The sequence below is a fragment of the Diplotaxodon limnothrissa genome, linkage group LG4, assembly GCF_057381915.1.
Source record: "Diplotaxodon limnothrissa isolate DT_005_m linkage group LG4, D_limnothrissa_male_GT1.1, whole genome shotgun sequence".
Lineage (NCBI taxonomy): Eukaryota > Metazoa > Chordata > Actinopteri > Cichliformes > Cichlidae > Diplotaxodon > Diplotaxodon limnothrissa.
The window spans coordinates 12530752-12552664 of record NC_140599.1 but is presented as its reverse complement, the minus strand read 5'-3'; the positions used below and the strand labels follow the sequence as shown (position 1 = coordinate 12552664).

The window sequence follows — 21913 nt, the reverse complement described above, 5'->3', positions numbered from 1 at the left end:
TGAAACTGTTTGTCAGTCAATTGCCCAATTACTTCAGAGCCTCTGTAAATGGGGGCACTGTGCATAAAAATGGCCCGAATTCCTAAACAGTTGTTAAACCCATTGAATTCAAACTGAAAGTGTGCACTTCAATCACAGTTCCTTTAAAATCCACTGTGGTAGTGTACAGAGGCAAAAATGTCCAAATACTTAAACTTTACTGCAAATATTAATCATTTTGAATCGATTTGTGTGATTCATGCAAAGTCCAAGAGCAAAGCAGGTCTCTTTTGCTTACATGCTCTCATTAATGTTAATGTTTGAAGTGATGGAAACCTGCTTAAGAATACATATAATAAATGTGTTTGGTTTAATTAGACCCATAAGAGTCGACATAGAGACACAAGACACAAGCAATGTATTTTCAATGTAATTTCTTTTAATATAATCTTATTTACAACGCAATTTTCATAAATGTTTAGTACATAGTAAGTTACAATACTTCTGCATCCATTACACAGTGAACTCATACCCTTGATAATACAGACTGAAATGGTCCTGCTTATTAACAGTCTTCAATTTAAAACAGAACTTTCTATGTTGCTTGCTCAACTTCTAAGCTTCTGATTTCGTTCAATTTGGAGCATTAATGACTGCTAAGAAACTCATTCATGGTCTTGACGATGACTTCTTGCCAACATTCAGGCTATGGAGAGAAAAAGGGGCGGGGATCAGGGCCACAAAAAAAAAAGCAGGTAAAATGAGGGCTAAAACTTGTATAAAAGGCTTAGGAGATGTAACTATACAGAATTCCAGAAACACGTTCTTTCAATCCTCGGTTTTAAAAAAAACAAAAAACAAATCCAGATGACCTCTCCATAACATCAGTAGAGTTAGAATTTTTTTAAATTAAGGCTTGGGAAAGCCACTTTGATTTCATTTTTAACAGATGTAACAGGGCATTTAAAACACCAAAAACACTAGCAGGTTTCATACAATGACAAGGAGTATTTCTCTGCAGTAATACGAATGTTAAAAAAATGTAACAAAATTCAATAGAACCCACTTTGTGGGTTACTTGCATGTGAATTGACCCTTCAACTATGGGGGAGGGGGTGATGAGGACATTAGTGTGGGCTCCACGCAGAGCATATAGCAGCTTGGTCAGTAATCACTTAGTAATAAATAATAAAATAGAGTGGATCAGAGTGGTCGCAGATACAAACAAAGGAATTAAGATTAAAAAAAAAAAAGAGAAAAAGAGGAGCAGGCTCATTTGATCATTTTTACAGCGTAACCGAGTGTCATGCCTGACACAAACGCAAAAACACGCAGACACATAGATCTGCACTCTCTCACATGCACACACACCCAGACAAACACGTGTACATACATGCGCTCATTCTGAGACACGACAGTGGTTAAACACGAAGCATGAATACTAGTCAATCAATCGACTCGTCAGGCAGAAAGACAAACAGGCTCTGTCTTTTTTTCTTTTTTTTGTTTTGTTGTCTTCTTCACAAATCTGATTTCTATGTTCCCGGCTTCGTATCCGATTGGCTGAATCCGTCCCGAGACTTCGCTGCGGTGGTTAAACATTCTGAAGGATGACATCATAGCTTGTTAAAACAGAAGGATAAAAATGCTTCTTCAAAACATTTGAAAAAATTTTTAGTCCTTTTTTTTTTTTTTTTTTTTTAAATGTTCTCCTCCCGCTGTGCTTCCTCCTTTAACCTCCAACAGGTTCGGGAGGTGAAGGTGTCGCCGGAGAGTGAGTGTGTTCTTGTGATGCTTGGCTGCTCTGTATACTTTGTGTATACTTGATATTCGGTTTGTGTGTGTGTGCATATATGTAAAATGTCACATAGTCTGTGTGCACGTGCAAGGGCCAAGTGTGCGCAGATTCATCACTCCACAGCAAAGCCGCAGGTCTCCTCCACAGCAGTCAGCAGTTTCTCGTAAAGCTTCTCGTAAGACTCATAGGGAGGGATGTCTATCCTGTTGAAACTGGAGGCAGAAAAGAGTGAATTACTTCACTAACAAAAAAATAATTGACACAAATATAGACACACTAAGAGAAATCGGTTCTTACCACGTGTGAGCCTTGGGCAAGTTTTCTGTGTTAGCATCTATCAAATGGATGGTGAAGAGTCTTGGTCCTGCAGAACCTGTAGAGCCTTACACACATACATTCTAGTTATCACTGCTCTGGTACACAGAAAAGACTTTAAATAGAAAAAGCTCTCAACACTCTTTAATGGGTTTCAGATTGAAACGTGCATCTAACCATTCTCACATGAAGCTAATATCGTTCTAATTTGGGTTAAAAAGTTTGCATTTAAAGGCCTTGTATATGAGTTATGTGTTGAAAAAGTGAACTAAATGTTACCATCAAAGGAATAGCAGAAGCAAAGTGTAACCAAAAGGTGTATGTTGTGTTTGTACCAGTGCATGACCCACCCTGCAGCGCTTTGAATCCCTGTAGGGGGACCCTGGTGGAGCCTGTGACAAACTGCAGGAGGCGTCCTCTCCTCTCCTCACTGAAAGCCTCCACTGCTTGCCAGAACCACCGCACCACATTGCTTTCACTTGTGCAGTGTTTCAGACGGGTGTTAGTCTTCCAGTCTGCAAGGTCTATTTTTCCTAGTCCACCAATGATCAACTGAAGAGATTTAGAGACGGGGTGGTGGGTAGGGGTTTGAGATGGATATAATGAATTAGATAACAGATTAGAAGAAGAAATTTAATCAAAACTACCAATCCAACATGCAGATATGGTAAAAGTCATATAAATATTTAATAAGTACTAATATATTGTTGACGTATCAAACGCGTACCTCAAGTTCTTTATGGTCGAAGGGTTTGAGGAGGTGCTGTGGGATGAGCTCACTGAACCCCTTCTGCAGAGCCAGAAACTGGGCTTCAATTCCACGCATAAACCTCCAGTTCACATAAAGTCTGAAATGAATAAAATAAAATAAAAAATAAGTAAACGTCTGGCAGACGTTTGCAAGTAATGTTTACACTCTGTATCCGACACAGAGTTTAGAGTACTACTGTGGAGTTATTTACCTTACATATTCTTTCTTGTTCTCCTCAGTGACGGGGACATTACGACCATTAGGCTTGAGTTCATGTTGTGAGAACTTCCCAAAGGCATTGTGCTCTACACAGAACGTGTGATCAAGTACTGAAGTGATGTCATTCTCCCTGCACACAACACATCAAAGTAAAAGCTGAAACGGAAACTATGTAGACAAGCACGCAGGACACAAACTAAGCAGTCTGCCTGCGCCAGGCTGAGAGGATTCATTTATTGGTGCTTTTGCTCACAATATCCAGACGAGGCTCTTGTGCAACTCGGGGTCGGTGGTCTCCAGGTCGTTGAGTTGGATGGGTTTGCCCAGCAGCTGTTTGTAAAAGGGCAACGTGAAGCTCCCGTTGATGTAGTGACCGTGAAAAACTGCCAGGCCCATCACACGACCCACAAAGTGGAAATATGACAGGTGGTCCTTAAAAGAAAGACAGTGTGAGACACAGAGTCGGGACTTATTAGCATTGTTCGTTATGTGGGTTTACTTGTGTGTACTCACAGGATTGATGGAGGAGTCTGGGTTGATCTGTAGTGTGTAGATATTGTCTGTGGAGTACTGGAACAGGCCGTAATAGGGGTTTAACATCTCGTGACACAGCAGGTACAACCACTCCCTGCAGACAGACACCACAATGATCACAAAGATGAAGTAGCACCAAGACTTTAGTGAAAACAATCAAATACAAGATCCTGTCTTTGTATCCAGTCTTTTGTACAAGCAGTTGATGTAGCACTTTTTCAAAACATGGGGTAAATTTATAAATTATATAGTAATTAAGTTCACAGCTGTATGTCAGACTACCCCTTACTACCTGTAAATTCTCGGTGGGAAACACTGCAGTAACATTTAACATTTAAGCGCAGGCATTAAAAGAGCTGTCACCGTGTACTTAGCACTGGTACTTGGACGATAGGATGATAAAAGCACCGTGCAGCAAATTACCTGGCCACTCCACCATAATCGAGTCCTTCCTCTCCCCTGAACTTCACCATTAGCCGTTTCTTCAAGTCTTTGGGCCTCATCTTCATTATCTGCCGGTATGACTCCTGTATAACGCACACAGCTTTAATTACAGGCTATCAGGTTTAGATCAGTTTTCTTTTGTTAATCGGTTATTTAATATTCACAGCCAGTGCTTCTGTGTTTCCTCCGCTTCCACCTGCACTCACCTCAAAGATCTCCTCTCGGGACACCTCTATACGACAGTGTCCCGCTTGAGGCTGCTGCAGCGACAGCTCGTGGCGGAGCAGCTTTAATTTGTGCACCAAATCTCTTTCGTATCGCGCTGCCACATCTCCATCCCCTCCTCCTCCGCCGCCGCCACTTACTCCTCCACCGCCCCCCTCCTCACCCCCCACATCCATCTGGGGGGCCTGGGAAGATTCCTTCACTTGTGATTGCTGACTGGAGGTGGGAAGAAGTAGAGGAGGAGAACAGAAGGGAAATATAAGGTTGTGGAAGAACGATACGCACAGGATTACACACAGCCCCATTCAGCATAAGCAGTGAAATCTACCATAAGCTCATGTTTCTGTATATCACACCAGTCAGCAGCGTTAGTAGGTCGGTGGCAGATTAGATTGGTCCATGCTTTACCTGATAATGTTGTGTAGGCGCGGGTCTGTGAACTGTGTGGTTCGGTTGTTGTGGTCCACAAAGTAGATCCGGCCAGACACGGTGCTTCGGACCTCCCAGCCTACAGGTAAAGGCCCGAGTTCCTCACAGCTCACGCTGGCCAAATCCCTGCACCAGTAACAGATAAACACAGTGAGACAGAGCACCACATTTCCACCTGTTCTGAACATGCATACTAAGTAGTATAATCCTCATACTGAACTAAACTTGCACCCCAAAGGCCCATGAAAAGCTACTAAGAGTTATTTTATTTATCTGCTGCTGAATAAGAGCATAAAAAAGACAGCGGGCATGCTCTAAAGACACATGGAGCAATGTGTTTATGCACTTCTTTTAGATATCGCTGCTCATTACAGGGTCGAACTGTGTATTTAGTGTCGGGTCACAAATTTGAAGAAACTGTTAAACCTCTTTGGGCTACAAACTTTGAGAACCTTATTAAAACCAAAACATTTGTTGAAGAAATGCTTGTACATGTTTACTGTGATAAGTACCTCACCATAACAGATTTTGAAATTTTCCTCAGTGTGAAACAAAACACTTGAATTTCATCATTTTTTTGGCCCTCTTTACGTAACCCTTGAATCATAAACTTTAAAACACAGTCATTTGGACATGTTTATGATTAAGGTCAGCATATAGGGTCAGAAGTAATGGGCTGTTATGACAGATTTATAGTTAGCAGTAATTAATATTGCTGACATTTTTATGACCGGGGGCAGTTCGTACTGTCAAAACCATCCATAAATCTTACTAATTAAGAATTGTAAGTGGTGTAAAACTGTCACAGTCACCCATTAGCACAAATTATGAGATCATAAAACAAGATGTATCTACACAAAGTATAACTTGTAGATAAAGTATGATATAAGATGTAGATAAGGCCTAAAATGTTAGCCTGAGTGTATAAGTCAAATGCTTAAAACATTAATTTTAGTGTATTGACAAGTCAACCATATCACTCTAGTTTAGAATAGGTACAATATTAGAGTTATAATCCCAACTATCCGATGGTCCTCTATGAGCATGCACTCAGCAAAAGTAGGAAGGAAGAACTCCCTCTCAACATGCAAAGAAAAGTTTAAATTACATGTAAACCTACATGTGAATGCACTCACTTACAGAAACAGACTTTTCTTGTAAAGCCTTTAGAAAAATTTTATACAATCCTGAGTATAACCCTGAGAGTAGAGTACTTTAAGGGTGTGTTAAGTCTGCAGATGCAGTGGCTAAGTCTCTTTGTAGGCTTTCACCTCTTTTCCAGTTATGCTTGGACTAAATGAAGTGCAGCATAGTCATACCGTGGTATCCGGGGGTCATGCCAGGTGCTGACGCCTGTCTGTGTGTGGAGGAAGTACACCTGGCCCTGCACTGTTGTTCGCTGCTCTGTTTTAACAAGAAAAGAAAGCCATTAAATGGACTATGTGAGGTTTAGGTTAAACAAATATCTATAGCCACAACAGGAGTTCATCACTGACCGTATCCCTCTGGCAGGTCAGGCGGTTGGTGTCCATGCGGTCTGTTCTGAGGGGTGTGGCCATGACCTCTGGAGTCCTGCCCTCTGATTCGCTGGGTCTGAAGACGGCTCTCCTGACTGGGAGAGTCGAGCCGACAGTTCCCGCCTCCCGCGGCACCGGTGGAGTCGGAGTAGGGCAGCGGTTCTTCACTGAAACACCCCTCAAACACAGGCCTACACACAAACGCACAAAGAAAAACACACTGGAATCACATGACGGGTCAACTGCTTTTTATTTCAAACTCAGCGCAACAAAGACAGCAGGAGGGACAAATACTTAACAAATAGAACTAAAATAATCCTCTGACCTAAAACAGGTTGTTGTGTAACATCACATGAGATCCAAACAACAGTCTTGTATTTAAAAGTTAGGGTGTGATATTAGCAGGGTTAACATCTGGTGACACTCACCCATCATTTTCTAACAGTCCTCTACAGTCCACAACAGGGCCTCCGCTGCCAATGCGGTCTCGTGTTTGCAGGCTCACTGTAAACAAGGAGGACGGACAGGTCAGAGAGTTGACGCCGTGTTAGAGGGGGGAGTGCAGAAAATGCACACAGTGAAAGAAAAGCAACAATATGACTAATCTGTACATACGCTCCATCGCTGTCCAGCCTTACCTACAATCTGCCCCCGCACTGCATCACTGTCAGAGGGGTTCAGCTTACATAGATCTAGACGCTGGTCTGAAACAGGAAGCAAATACATTTTTATTTTCTTGACAGAGCAGCACTAAATAAATGGTGTGAAAATGTGTGTATTTAAAATCAGAGCAGTAGATAAAGACGACGGCCTTACATCCTGTGTCTTTTAGCCTGCTGATGGCATTAGAAAGCAGTCGTATGCAGCCCAGAAAACCTGCCCCCTGTCGTTTATGGATCTTCTTGTGGTTCCATATACTGATGGTGATGGAGTCTGTTTTACCAATGTAGCTAAAAAAACAAAACAAGTGACAAGTGCAACAGGTCTCTTTAATCCAGCTTTTTATAAAGGCGAGCCATTTTAAAGGTCAAAGATCTGAATGAATGAAACAATCAACATCTGTAGATCTTCTGCATCTTTAATGAGTTGTTACATTTACATATAACTGAAAATCAATTAAAATGACAAAGAATAGATGAGTTGCTGCCAAAAGTGGAGGAGTTTAAGTGTCTTCAGGTCTTCACAAGTTCAATTCAATTTTATTTATACAGCTCCAAATCACTAGAACAGTTGCCTCAAGGTGCTTTAAATTGCAAGGTAGACCCTATGATATTACATACAGAGAAAAACCCAACAATCACATGACCCCCTATGAGCAAGCACTTTGGCAACAGTGGGAAGCAAAAACTCCCTTTTAACAGGAAGAGACCTGCAGCAGAACCAGGCTCAGGGAGGGACGGCCATCTGCTGCGACCGGTTGAGGTGAGAGAAGGAAGACGGGATAAAGGATATGCTGTGGAAGAGAGCCAGAGCTGTGAGACTGACGCGGGGATTGGGGGCAGATGCTGTACTGATCTGTGGTGATGAAGAGAGCTGAGCTTAAAACTGAACCTGTTGATTAACTGGTTGACCTATGCTCCTACCTTCACCTATGGTCATGAGCTCTTGGTAGTGACCGAAGGAATGAGGTGGCGGACACCAGTAGCAGAAATTAGTTTCCTTCGAAGGGTGGCTAGCCTCTCACTTAAACAGATTTCATACTTTCTGTGTCTGTGAGTTTGCTAGGATCTGTTTGGGTCCCAGTGACGTCAAACTCATCATCAGACAGTCAGTGTGAGGATCAGCTCAGGCATCCACGTACCTGCCTGTTTTTTGTAACCGCACAGATTCACCTGCAGAGAATTTACATTACAATCCACCAATGACGCATCCCATCAAGGCAGCGTACTTCAAAGAAGTATAACAGGAATGAATATTTGGCTGTAGGGTCTCCAGCAGTCCGTGTCCCCAACAGAGCATAATGCAGGCTTTAGAGACAGGGTGAGGAGTTGAGTCGTTTGAGAGGGATTCAGAATAGCGCCACTGCTACTCCACATCGAAAGAAATGGTTCGGGCATCTGAAAAGGATGCCTCCTGGACACCAGGCCTCAGGTTAGACCCAGAACCTGCTGGGTCCAACCTGCTGGCTTGGGAATAACTCAGTGTCGCCTGGTGGTGACTGGGAAGAGGTGGCCGGGGCAAGGGGAGCCTGGGTCTCTCTGTTTGAGTCCCCAGTATACCTGGTGCGTTTATTGCTTTGTGTGCTGCCGGTAATGTCTTTAAAAGTCACTTCTACTCATGCCCTGTGATAAGGGACAGGCAGCCGCTAATGTCTTTTCATGAATGATAGGTGTCGCCACTCAGACAACACCAGCACATCTGTGCTGATATAAGACAAGAAGTCAAAAACTGTTGTTTTATTTTATTCTGTTTAAAACGCACGACAGAGGACTGCTGCCTCCGTGACCTGAACACAGACAAGTGGTAGAAAATGGATGGATGGCTATGTTAAACTAATTATAATTCATTTTAAATATCTATACCTAAGCAGAAATTACTTTACTGCAAACGTATAGTAGATTTGTTTTTAGAGCTGTGGACGAGACTCACAGGTCATAGTGCTGATTCCATTTGGGGTCCAGTGTGCTCTTTACTGTATCTGTAGAGTGGCATTGACCTGATCCGTCCACCACGACTTTGGCAAAAGGATCTGGCAGACCTGCACACAAAAACTTGTAATTAAAAATCTGTTGCCCATAAAGTCTCTCAAAATCCAAAGTGGCTTAGGTGCTTCTCATAAACATGATCTCCATGTTAAAACATTTAACATAAATGGAGTTGTTGTATTTGTATCTAGACTCATACTGGCCTGCAGTTTAAAAACAAACAGGAAATTCAGTTTGTTTGCCATTCTTATTAACAGTACTTGAGATTCACCATCTAATCTGACAGGAAATGAAGACTCTAATCCAGGCAGCCTTTAACAAATTCTGACCAAGAACAAAACTGGGCACACTCGGAGAAGCTTTGCAGCCTTAAACAAACCCCTGATTGTGGGGTGACAGTCAGGGTCATTGTTGTATTCCAGCGCTACCACAGGTCAACAGTTATCCCTCAGAACAGCAAATGAGCAACATCAATGGCACTCTGTTTTCACAGTCGCTCCTATGTCACACGGGCTCTTTATAATGCCAGAAATATGCATGTGAAAAAGATCACAATCAGAGTACTTACGAAAGAAGTCTTTCTTTGCGAGGTTCTTGGCACATAATACTGCAAGAGAAAGGAGAAAAAAATTACACAAATATATGTAATATCACAGCACGTAGGCTGACACAGAGGACGCATCTGAGGGGAAAGAATGTGGGTCAGGATAAATGTATGAATGCCAGAGGACGGTCATGAAAGTGGATATGACACGGACAGAGAAGTACAGGCTAGTGTCAGGCAAAAGGCACAAAGACAGACACACGCTGAAAGACCACCCACGGATAAAGCAGGAGACCACTTTCTATACCCACACCATCTTTGTAGAGTCAGAGAGCAGAGCTCAATCTGACCAAGACTCTGAGAATTTGTAAGTGTGTGCAAACTGTTGTTTATCATGTACGTGGGTGTACACAAAGTCTGGTTATTTGTTTCCCCAGACAGCTGGCATATGACACCCTAGGCTAGCTCTCCTCTAACACTGAAAACACAAGAGAGCAACAACTTTACAGCTATTTCTTTCTTCTTCTTCTTCTTCTTTTTTTTTTTAGAAATACACTCAAGTGTTTGTTTCAGGGCAGAACAAAAACAAGCTGCATGTTGGTTTTCACAGCTGATGCAATGCAATTCAAAAGGTAAGCTGTAATCAACACGGATAATGTTTGCACTTCAAGTCCACTGGGCCTTTGTCAAATTTATATGCAGTGTTTTTATTTGGGCTGGTAAGTAAAGTGTAGGGTGTATACCTGTGAGCTCTGCTTTGTAAAGAAACAGTAAGGTTTTTGTTCTGACTGCATGTGAGCTTTGTGTTTGCTGTTTGACACACTTATCTGTAAAGATCAGCTGATCACTGTGCATTAAAAAGGACCTTCAAAGTTCCGCTTTTTTTAGTTAACTGTCCTGATGTTTCATCTCTTATTTCAGCGTGTCATAACAGTCAGTATGCTTAAGATTAGATTATCATCTTCTTCCGGTGCGCTAACATTTCTAAAGGTTAAAAAAAGAAGAATGTATTGGGCTAGCTTCATTTAGTCACCATCAGCGTCCAGAAGACACTGTAGTATTTCTGGCTTCTCTTCCCGTCACAGACGACGGCAGACCTAAACTTAGTTTTAGTCATTTTTAACTTTAGCTTTTAGGAAAAGAAGAATCCACACACTCCATGTCATGACTACGTGGGCAACAGCACAAATGCACAAACAGCACTTTCTGCCATAATTAGTAATCGTTTGCTTTGGAAGGCACTGAAGAGTGGAAATCACTAAAGCTGCACTAACTAACAGCTACAACTAACAACTAACAGCTTGAGTGAAAGTGACTACGTGCAGGCAAACACAGCTGTCCCAATGCCTCTAGCCTCTGCTGTCAATGCAGAAAAAAACCACAGTTAAGCCACTGTACTGGGTTATTGACAACATATAGGTTATGTGTGGATAAAGTATGATTTCCGTTGGTGTCGTGTTGCACATTTACTCCTGTGTTACTGCAGAATGTCAGTGTGAGTCTAGTGATTCACAGTCACACTGATATTTTAAGGAAGTAAATGCAAAATCTAACATGAACAGCACATTTCTTGAGCTGGACTGCAATGTCAGCAATTTATTTATTTTTTGATTATTCTTTAAATATTAAAAATACACACCACTATGGACCAACATAAAGGTCGCCAGAAAGTATTTATGAGTTCTTGTGCTAGTTTCAGCTCAAACTGTTTGACATGACACGTAATTAAGATAAACGGCTCTGTGGCCAAAAACAAGACAGCCTGACAGAACCTTAGAAAAATAATGTGGCTTCATCTCTCTGTTGTTCATTTTCATATTAAAATGAATTGGGGTGGGGTGGGGGGGTCAAAATCAGATCTGAGTTAGAATGTGTAACCCAATCAATCACCTGCATGGAGCTTGGCAGGGGAGCAATGGGTGCATGAAGTGGGTAGGAGAGTCATCCCACACATCTGAGGGGTTTTGTGGCCTTCATTACACATCTACCGCAACTTTAAATTACCTTTCATGGCAAGTTGAAATAAGCTGACTCTGCACTTAGTCTACTTTGATGATCCCTTAATTATTTGCCCTTCTTTTTTTACCCAAATGACCAAATATTTGCGTTCCTCAACATGTAGATTTGGTGCTTTTCTTGTTTTGTGTCCATTAATAGATTTAATCTTTGAGCTTCACGCTGCTGACCTGATAAAGCAATATTTTCATTTATTACCCCAGGCACTGGACTAGATCAGTGTAATTAATTCTTTAGAAGCTGATTTAAAAAAAAGTATTCTGCATATTAATAAAGATAATCTCAAAAGTCCTCCATCCAATCTACACTAACTGAACAATGCTGGTGAGACACTGGGAACATTTCAGAGTTAAGTACTGCTGGTACCGTCAGGGGAAAACAACCTTAGATCTTAACTGATCTGCCACACACCTAAACTGCCTTTTGATTCGGTTTGGCCCAGACGGCTATCTAGGAAGTTAGTCAGGCAGTCAGTGGTTTAGGATGTGGTGACCAGAGTGGCACGTACGTGTCTGGTGTTGCCTAGTCCATTTCCTGTGATTAACCAATGGAGAATGGCTTCAGGATATCCTTCCCTGTTCCCTGTCAACCTCTTCCAATCCTTTCCTCCTGACTCACACATTCCACACTGAGACTTCATCTTTTCTACAGACGTAATGAAAGAAACGCAGTGTGTGAGGAAAGGGAGGGAATCGAGTTTCTAAAGTCTGCCACCTATTTCAGACTGGAAGTAAAGGAAGCCTCTGTCGCTGTCCCTGCTGTGCTATTCACCAATTCTTCCCACAATGTGTTTTCTGACTTGCTCTTCTGTGGCCCTGAATGTGTGACAGGACCTTTCTCAGCATCTCAGGAAATTCCTCATTCTGCGAAGGTCATGGCTGGTAAAAAACACACAGAGCTTACAGCCTAACAGCTCAGCTGGTTCTCAGTTTCTTTCCCCACTGTCATTTCCCTTTCTTTTTATTTGCATTTACTGCCTTTCTGTTTAAAAAAAAAAGTATGAAAAAGCTAGACAGTCAGTAGGGTAGTGATGGCGGGGGTTCTATTCATCCAATCTTGATGGGACAAGCAGAAACAGTTTGAGAGAGGTGAAGAAAAAGTGAGCCTCTTTTGCACCAGTCAGTCAGCTACATAAGGAATTTAAAAATCACATCAACCATCTCCTACAGACGTTAGCAAACTTGCTCTACACCTCTTTGACACCAGATATTCTTTGGATAATGACCAGAAATGCACAACTGCAGCGCCTAATTAAAGCTTCCTAAATCACCATTAATGGCCGAGTGCTCCGGTAACGAAGCCAAGGTAGTGCAATCTCTTTGCACTTTGATCACAGCTCGAGTCAAAAAACATGATGAATGCTGACAAACTTCGAGCGGTCTAGACTTTCTTGTCTCAGCAAGCGCCCGCAGCCTTACAAGCAGAACAACTCGTGAGCTTATGATGATGTCATTTCCTGTATGACCTTCTTCTTTCGGCAACAAAAACAAAGCAGTGGTTGGTGGACATGTGAGCAAATATCACACCTGCTTAATAACAAGTAGCCTGCAGTACACAGACGCAGGACAACAGAAGGGCTTGCACAAACACCCAGACAATGGTTCTGTAATGAAGAATAAGTGGACGCTGAGGCTCTTTAACCTCTTCATCCATGTTTCTACATCCTGTTTTGCATGCTTTTCTGTAAATGTGTTTCTGCACATACTGCAAGCTTAGTAAGTGAAGGGATTAGAAATGCTTATGCTGCTTCCTAAGTAAGCATGAATCGGACTCCCCCCTTCTCTCCTCTGTTGTATCCATCACACAAACACTCATTTTTATTTCACTGCTTTTTTTCTCCTTTTCTTTGATTGTTCCTCATTCCCTCGCACTTTTGTCCTCCTCTTTTCAGCTCCTTCACCCCTTCCCTCTCAAGTAACCTCTTGTCCTGATGCTGCCCGGTATTGCAGCTCAGGCAAGTTAAGCACTCAATCCGACTGACTGGCACCAAAACCTGAGCGGCACGTGTTGCGTCCACTAACTTTATCCTACTAAATGACTGATTCTTTAATTCCTTTCATGGCATTTTCCACAATAAAACACAAACAAAAACACCCTTTTCTCCACCATTTTTGACCTACTTATGTTCTGCATCTTGCCTTGACCATATTTTTGCATTCAAATGTTATGTTTCACAAGCTCAAAAACCAGAGATACACTACAGCTAGTTATTTTATTTATTTATTTTTTAAAATATTACTGCAGTTGCAAGTTTTTGGTATCAAAACTCACAAAATTAGCATATGATCAAACATTTGGTGCTTTTTTTCAAAATATTTAACACTGTGTATGACATAAATAATTTGGTTATACATTGGTTTCAATACAGAAGCTACTTCTGACTGTTCCCTTCTCACAAGCGGTGGATGCACTAGGTTGATTTGGTAGAGTTTTATGCCAGATGCCCAACCTAATGCAAACCCAGGGATTCGTGTGTCTCTGGCTGGAATTCAACCAGTATCCTTTTGCTTCCTAAACAAATGTCTATACCGCATTACACAAGTTTCAAAATAGTTTACATTTTTTCCCCCTGTTTTCATTAAGTATTTCACTTACTTAGGTCTTCCGTGTTATTCAAAGCAATACTTAAGCTTAAGAAAAAGATAACGAACACAGGAAGACACAACAATCACTTGTAAACACAACAAAGTCTCTCAGATCTGACCCAGTGTCAAACATGCTTATGTCCCTACTGCACACACACACGTGCACGCTTTCCAGATATACTGATGTTAAGGGGGGGAAACAACCAACTCTTTCTGGCAGACTGAACAGAGCTGGCCAGCCTGGCAGCATTGCACTCCCATTGGCTCATTGCACATTCCTTACCCAATTAGAATTCCACTCATACCTGTGGAGGCGGGGCACAGTCAGGGGCAATAACCTCTGGTTGCATACAAGTTTACACACACATACTTTCTCTGCTTGCTTTCATTTTAACTCACCTGATGAAACACTTTACGATAACATACTTCTTGTAGAGCTTATTTTACCAGAGTCGCTTACAGTAAACTTTATCATAAGAGGACACGATCTATTATAATCCCAGATGACTGCAGTGTTTTAACTGATTCTGATTAAAATGATTTGTTATCAGTTAATCTACCAATCTTAGTAGTATATAAAATACCCGCTTACAGTTGATACAATGACATAATCTATTTTGATCACAGATGTCACTCTTGAATGTCAAGAGTGACATCAGTCCTTTGTTATTATTTCAAACAAAAGGAGCGATGAACTGTTCTTTTGCAGATCTACGTGGCTAAGTGAGACTCAGTGATAACGTCAAGCGCAGATAACCTCAACCTGAAATGTATAAACAGTGGGATAAGTGACGAAGTGTGCTAGATCCGTTGGTCTGATTCCCGCCCTTCCTTCTTGAAATCCACTCTGAGAGGAAGAGTCAGTAAGTAAACAGCATGTGGGGTGCATTTTCAGACAGCACTTCACCACATCAGTGCTGACAGGCATTTGCTTTAAAAGACATCCATCACAATCATACCTTTGCAGTACACTGCTGCAATGTTCCATAAAAACCACACAAAGAAATATTTAGTCTGACGGAAAGCAAATTTTAGTGTGTGTCATTGCTCAGTTTTGACTCAGGGGGACAAGGCGTCTGCTCAGCGGCTCAGATGGGTCATTTCCATTTGAATAGAGGCCCTTGGATGCCCAGTGGGGTTACATTATCAACAGTAGGAACCTTTGTTCCAGCTGTGACTGTATGTGGAGCGGAGGAGGAAACTTCTATATGACCTACAGGGCAGACTCCGACCCACAAACTGAAAAATATTTTTTTTTTAGCTCAATTCGGTTGAATAAATGACCCCTGAAGAACAAACATGCTGCACTTCCTTCAGTGGGGACAAGTTCAACGAGTCCGACATTTGTGCAGCTACAGCTGACACAGCAGCGAAATGCCAATCGATACTCATTGGTAATCCGGACTAGGATGTCAAATCTAGCGGGAGATCAATTTTCATACAGGCTGCCGCTCCACATTTGCTCTCTCCCCAGCGTTACAGAGCTCGCCGCATTCGGCTGAAGCGGAGGTTTCGGCTGGTGGTCAGCACCCCCCAAAAAGGGTGTAGCTAGCAAGCGCTAGCGGTCAACATTAACCACAATGTTACTATTAGCTAGCAGGCTAAGAAGCCACTGTTAGTGGTTGATAAAGTTTCTGAGCGTGGCTTTCAAGCGTCGGCATTCACCACGACTAGCGGACTAGTCGCCTGTCTCAGCTGCAAAACGCACAGGACAGTGAACAGCTCCTCGGCTGTCCTCTCGGTAATTTACTTAGCATCTAAGCTAACAAGCTAGCACTCGGCTGGTGTTTGCCACACAAAAACCGGATGTTTGGGCGAACAGCAGACTCGAGAGGCTCAAAGACACTTCGCGTTGTCTCGTTGGGTTTGCTAAAATCAACACGTTACCGAGCAAACACTGAGTTCCGGTTTAAACGTGCACCGTAAGCTCTTTCTTTCGCTCTCGCTTTTACCTGTCAGTCGGATTTTGATGCTGGACCCGTTCCTCCGACTCCCAGGATTCGACATCACTCCGGGAAAAACGATCACACAAACTTCCCTGTCGAGCCAGCCAAAATCACAGTTTCACCAAGTAATGGAACTGCGAATAACTTCAGTTTCCACACATGCGGTTTGCTTTTGGTTTCCTCACGGATAAAAATGTATTATTTCACCGCAAAGTCTTGCGCTCCTTCGAAATCCGACAACACGGGAGAACATTTTCGGGCAGGCTCAAGCACGTACTGACGTATTGTTCTCAGTGTCTGTACAGTACGTGCTCGCTCCGGGAAGCGTGGGCGTGCCCGTGGTGATCAGATTCTTTCAAGTCTTTAGACATTCTGTTTTGGTTTTTATTTCAGTAATTAGGGCCCGGGCACTAAAAGTACGAAGACCCTACTGGAATTGCTCGTTTATTATTATTCAGACAAAACAAGTGGCTTTTTGAGGGCTTTAACATACTTAAAAACAGAGAAAAAATAAAGAAATGTTGCACACGTGTCAGGTCTGGTAAAAAGAAATTGGTATTTTAATAGTTTCGCATATGCGTGGTGCAAAATGGCTCTAGAGCGCCACCTATGCGTTGTTAAATAAAGTCCTATGACCACATAGTTTGAGCTACATGAATGAAATTTGGCACAGACGTGTAACATACCAAGACGAACGAAAAAGTAATTGGGCCCATCAACGCAAACCCAACAGGAAGTCCACCATTTTGAATTGAATGTGAGATTTTGGCACCGATTTTGCCATTTCTAGGCGTTGTACTTTTGCGAACTCCTAGGAATTTGATCAGATCAGCTTCATATTTGGTCTGTGTCAACTACACACCTGGGCCATTTAATTTACAACAGCATTCATTTTGTTAAAAAAAATACAAAAATAGAACAACACACAGAACGGGCCAACATTTAACTAAAAATTGTTCAACTCAACAAAACTCAATCATTTTGCTGAAATGATACTGCTAGGTGTTTTGTTAGCTAGGCTATCTCACCTTGTTCAGGGATATTAGCTTCAAGGGGCAGTGTAAAAAGCATTTTTTTGCGTTTTTAAAAGTGACAGTTATGGATTGAATTTGATTGCTAAACATAATTTTCCACATAGTTTTCTTTTTCGTGTTCAACACTTCAAGCAAGCTAACATCAAGTGTGTGACAAACTCATAGTCGATCGATGTGGTCTGTGTGTGCCAGGTCAGCAGTCAAATCAGTTAAGATATGAAGATGCCTCTGTTTAGAAATATATGACCAAAAGAGGGTATCTTAAGGTGTGAGACGCCCCCTGCTACAGGGGAACGTCACTTACATTGTTGTTAAAAAAGCATTTGCTCCCTTCCAGATTTTATGGACTCCAGTGAACCACAGTGAGATCCATTAACCACAATTGGAAAAGAACTTGTAACAGTCGTGAACCTTACCAGGAGTGGCTGGCCTACCAACATTCAGTGCATCGATGACTCATCCAGGAGGTCACAAAGAACCCAGAACAACATTAACGAACTGCAGTCCTCACTCGCCTCAGTCAGAGTTCATGATTAAACAATAAGAAAGAGACTGGACATAAATGGCATCCATGGAAGTGTTCCAATGAGAAAACCACTGGTGACTGCAAAGAACAAAACGCCTCGTCTCACATCCACCACAGCTCATCTTGATGATCCCCAAAACTTTGGGAAAACATTCAAAAGTTTCAGAAGGGTTAAACAGTCCAAAATGTCTCCGCAGAAATGTGCCACCACTGTAAAATGTACAATATGGACGATAAATATAGCCACTATTTACAGTTTTCACACAAACATTTTCGCACCAGTGTACCGCAGTGAAGTGTTGCATTATTTGCAGGTGTACACCATAAATCTAGAGAGTCGTTATCTGATGGTTCAAGGGGTCCCAGAAATTGGGGTTATAACTTGATTCAGCTGTTTGCCCTCTATGGAGCTGTAGATGAGTATAGGCCCCTGGATGAGTATCCTGCTGAGGAGTTCACAGAGGTCTACTTTGTAAAGTTCCAGAAACTGTTCGTTATGCATAACTGGCAAAGTCTGAAGAACCTTCGGAATAATTTGGTTTCAGTTCAGCAAAGCGACACATGGGTGAGAAAAGTTTCTATGGTGGTGTGCTGCACATGTGCTAAGTCCGTATAATTTTATACCTATAGGTTAGATTTTGCTTCACAAAATCCACCACTCCAATAAACAACAACTTAGTTCCACCTTAGTCCGAGCAAACCTAAGCTAAGATAATCACACACACACACAACTAGTCACTTTACATCTTTTCATTGTTTCTTTGTACATTTCCACAATTTCCCTTTGGCACTTTTCTTTTAATTTGACTGGGATCTTTTTAAATGATGTTGATTTTTACACAGAAAGAGGACACGCAAGAGGAGCCTTCTTCATCAGAAAAAACTACCACGTCAGACGACAACAACCTCACACGCAAACAAACCTCTGGAAATGACAATACAAGGGAAACTTCAAACATCAGCTGCTATTTAGACTTTACTCTTCTGCTATTACCTCCCCAAGAACATCATTACTATGGACCTAAAAGTCAACATAGGGTTTTACTGACAGAGGATAAAATAGGGACTTTACACAATACCTGTGCTGACACAGCGAGAAGTGGATTCAAGGTGCAAATAGACCTTCTCAAATAGAGACAAGCAGCACATCAGACCACTGCAGTCAGATTTCTCCTTTGGACCACACACTTGGGAGAACCCTAAAGGCAAAATGGAAGAGGCTGAGGAGCCCTCCATTACTGTTTCTGGTCATAATGAGCCTTTGATTGGGCCAAAACGACCACATTGGCATCAAGATCATAGTCCTGTGGGAGGAAGCACCATTGGCAGAGCTGGTAAATTATTTACAGACCTGAGAATTTTTTTAATATTTTTATTTTTTGGAAAACCACGTGAAAACAGTTTTATCTGTGCAGCAAACAGCTCACCATCTTTTTCAGTATGATCTCCACCAGGTCTTTGATTCCTTCGTCAGGGTCCTCATTGGGCCGTCTGATGAGCCTCTCCTTCAGAAAATCGAGCATCTCCTCTCTAGAGATGGCATTGTCACCATTCAAGTCGTACATGCTGAAGCAATCTGAGCCATGCCAAACATAGGAATTTGTTTTAGGCAGATAAGCTACATGTGTTAAGGTGTGAGAGTGAGCCTAAGCAAAAAAAGTAAGATTGAGGAATTACATTTAATTTTTCATCCAAGGTGCACCGAAGAAAAACAGGCAGTCCCCTCAATCCACTCTTCCATGCCGACAACGCCGTCTTTGTCTTTGTCAAATGTAGTGAAGACTGAATGACAGACAGTTACACTCACAACATGTCTTGGATTTAATTATAGATTTTAATTGTTTGTATTGAAGATATTGTTCATTCCCAACTCTGTTCTCCTGGACAAATGTACTGAAGGATATGATTTAATCATTTTGAAAGAGCTGGTGGAGGTGAGTGATTCCTTTGTGCTCCCATATTGGAAAGTGGACAGGGCTATTGTATAATAAGAATTCTGGGTTGTGCCAAATTGGAGAGTATTTACAGGGTGATAGTGATGATTTGGAGATTTAGTTTACTTGCCACCATTTTATCGACATTTTACTATAAATAAATATAAATAACTGTAAACTGAATACCTCTACCTGTGATCCTGTCATCAATCAGCCCAAAGATGCTGTGCAGTATACTTAGGAACCTCCCACTGTCCAGACTGTGCACTGCTCTTCGAGAGTTGTCAGACTCCACCATAAGCAGGTTAAAGTTAACATTTAAAATTGTGTTTTAAACATAAAAAGCTACAAATATTTTAGTGAATGTTGTAAAAAATGACTCGAAAAAACATGTTTTTGTAAGGTTTTGAGCTAAAAGTGGAAAAATGTTGCTGTTAATTCCAGCATGTTTCAGTTTACAAACGGCCCCCATAATGAAGAGCACTAAACTACCGCTATAACAAAGTTAGCCGAGTTTAGCCCGGAGATTTTCCGATTCAGATCGATTTTAGCTTGAATAAAGTGATATCGAATCATTAATCCTCAATTGATTTTTTATAGGTGTAAACCTCCAATGTGAGGAAGGCTTTCTTGTTATATGGTCGTTTTCATGGAATATTGCAAAATAGCTCCACAGCACCCCATACAAAATTTCAAAAGACCACCCCCTACTCTATGTTTCATCTATGTGTCTGAAATTTGGCAGGCTTATGTAAAATGCCAAGATGTTTTCAGGCCTCGTACTTTAACGAACTCCTCCTAGGGATTTAATCACATTCACGTGATCTTCAACGGGTGAAATCTAAAGACCTTGATGATGCTAAATTGCAAAGCTTTTCATGTTTTGTGAAACCATGTGGTCATGGCGACACGTCGACCTTCAATCACATGATCAGAAGAAGCATTTAACTGTTGTAACTAAAAGATACACTTGGCTTTCCCAAAACTTTCCCAAACTTAACAGGCAGAATGAGAGTCCAGCCCCGAACCGATTCATGTGCCATTTGTCAGTAATGGTTAGAGCAGTGCCTAGTGGGAAGAGGAAATGCAAAGTGGGTTATAATCATCATTGAACGAGATAAAATTTTAACTGGTGGTTCTACTCATGATATGCGTCAGTGGGACATCAGATTGGATGGTAATCTCCATCGCTGCCTGCTGGGCGTAGGTGTTGGGCTTAGCTTGATGCGCTGGGGTGCGAGGGCCCTCTCGTCACTGCTTGCAGCTTTAATTCTACTTATTTATTTTTTTTACATTTACTTCACGAAAAATGAATCAAATATAATAATACATAGATAGACATACATTAAAATCTATTTATAGAAGGTCATAGCAGTTACTTTTTAATATAGCGCTCTTTTACCTAATTTCTACTTTAACAATATCCCTACATAGAATCACTGCCAATAAAAAATGGTACGGTCTCACTTTTTATGGCTAACCTCATCAACCCAAACCTAGTTGTTTAGGTTTTTGTCAATAATTGCTCACTTTAAAAATAACTTTTAAAACTTAGTACCTAAATTAACCCTTCAACAACTCTGCTTTACGTTTCTTATTCAAAAATCAATGAATATCACTAATATAAAAAAAGCAAACAACAAACTTTTGTAACAGCTTTGCAGATGTTTGGCAGAGCTTCCATTTTAATTAAAACTCAGACAAATGCTGCGGAAAAATGGGTAATATATGATAATACATGCTGATAGGAATGGATGACGGTCTTCCTCTAAAGTTAGGCCTTGAATGCTGTTCACCCCAGCAATATTTAAATTGCATTATAATCCTTAGTTCCTATAATGTTTCACTCAGACCCACAAATGTTAATTTATGGTGTCAAAAGGAAAAGTTGGGGTTTCAACTGAGTCATGGGATTCATCTGCACAGGTACCAAAAATATAAAATACCTGAACTGTGAGAGACTTACACTTGTGCAGAATTATAACTTTGATGGGAATATGAGTGAGACGATAAAGTCATGGCAGATGTGACATAAAATTAAGTTCAATTGGATGCACCATTTGCATCATAGTAGCATAACAGGCTTTAGGAAATGTTTAGCAGGAACATGAAGCGTGCAGGCAGCTAAAACACAAAAAGACTGAAGGAAAGCCGGGTGACCTGAGATTATAGCTGCTTGGATTTGGCTCTTTAGCGGCGGCACAGTTAGCTGCAGTATTAGCAGTGGGAACAATGGTACCTCTCACCGGCCTGTTTACACACCACAGTAAATCCATATGAGCAGACAAATGTCTCGCACACGTCCCAGGGGCCAGACACAAACACACATGTTGCAGTTTCAACTCTTTCATATTCGGCCCATTGGCCACAAACCCTTAAAACAGAGAGAGATACAGGTGGAAGCAATAATTCATACACCTTTCCACCTTCCTCTTCATATGAGCAAACCTCTTTATGTCTTTAATATCTTTC

At 41.5% G+C, this 21913-nt stretch overlaps 2 protein-coding genes across 3 annotated transcripts; one reads left to right on the top strand and one right to left on the bottom strand.

Annotated features, from left to right (window-relative positions):
* Positions 1-445: 445 nt before the first annotated feature.
* smurf1 (SMAD specific E3 ubiquitin protein ligase 1) lies at positions 446-16199 on the bottom strand. Of its 2 annotated transcripts, none has more exons than XM_085351470.1 (18): positions 15954-16199; positions 9425-9463; positions 8801-8909; positions 7028-7161; positions 6850-6915; positions 6640-6715; positions 6191-6402; positions 6014-6098; positions 4674-4820; positions 4247-4481; positions 4020-4123; positions 3576-3690; positions 3316-3494; positions 3055-3192; positions 2820-2940; positions 2443-2644; positions 2075-2159; positions 446-1989 (listed from the first exon to the last, which is right to left on the bottom strand). In XM_085351470.1, exons 1-18 carry the CDS (start codon positions 16006-16008, stop codon positions 1890-1892), a joined length of 2202 nt encoding a protein of 733 aa, XP_085207596.1. In that variant the 5' UTR covers positions 16009-16199; the 3' UTR covers positions 446-1889. The 2 variants fall into 2 exon arrangements, with proteins under 2 accessions (XP_085207596.1, XP_085207597.1); XM_085351471.1 differs by having other exon boundaries at positions 2075-2150.
* On the top strand, positions 16141-19103 carry LOC146633399 (RNA-binding protein 48-like). The gene is given in 8 exon segments (XM_085351851.1): positions 16141-16216; positions 16341-16363; positions 17822-17888; positions 17891-17996; positions 18053-18110; positions 18642-18698; positions 18700-18841; positions 18982-19103. Coding segments are annotated over 8 exon segments (651 nt in total).
* Positions 19104-21913: the final 2810 nt, after the last annotated feature.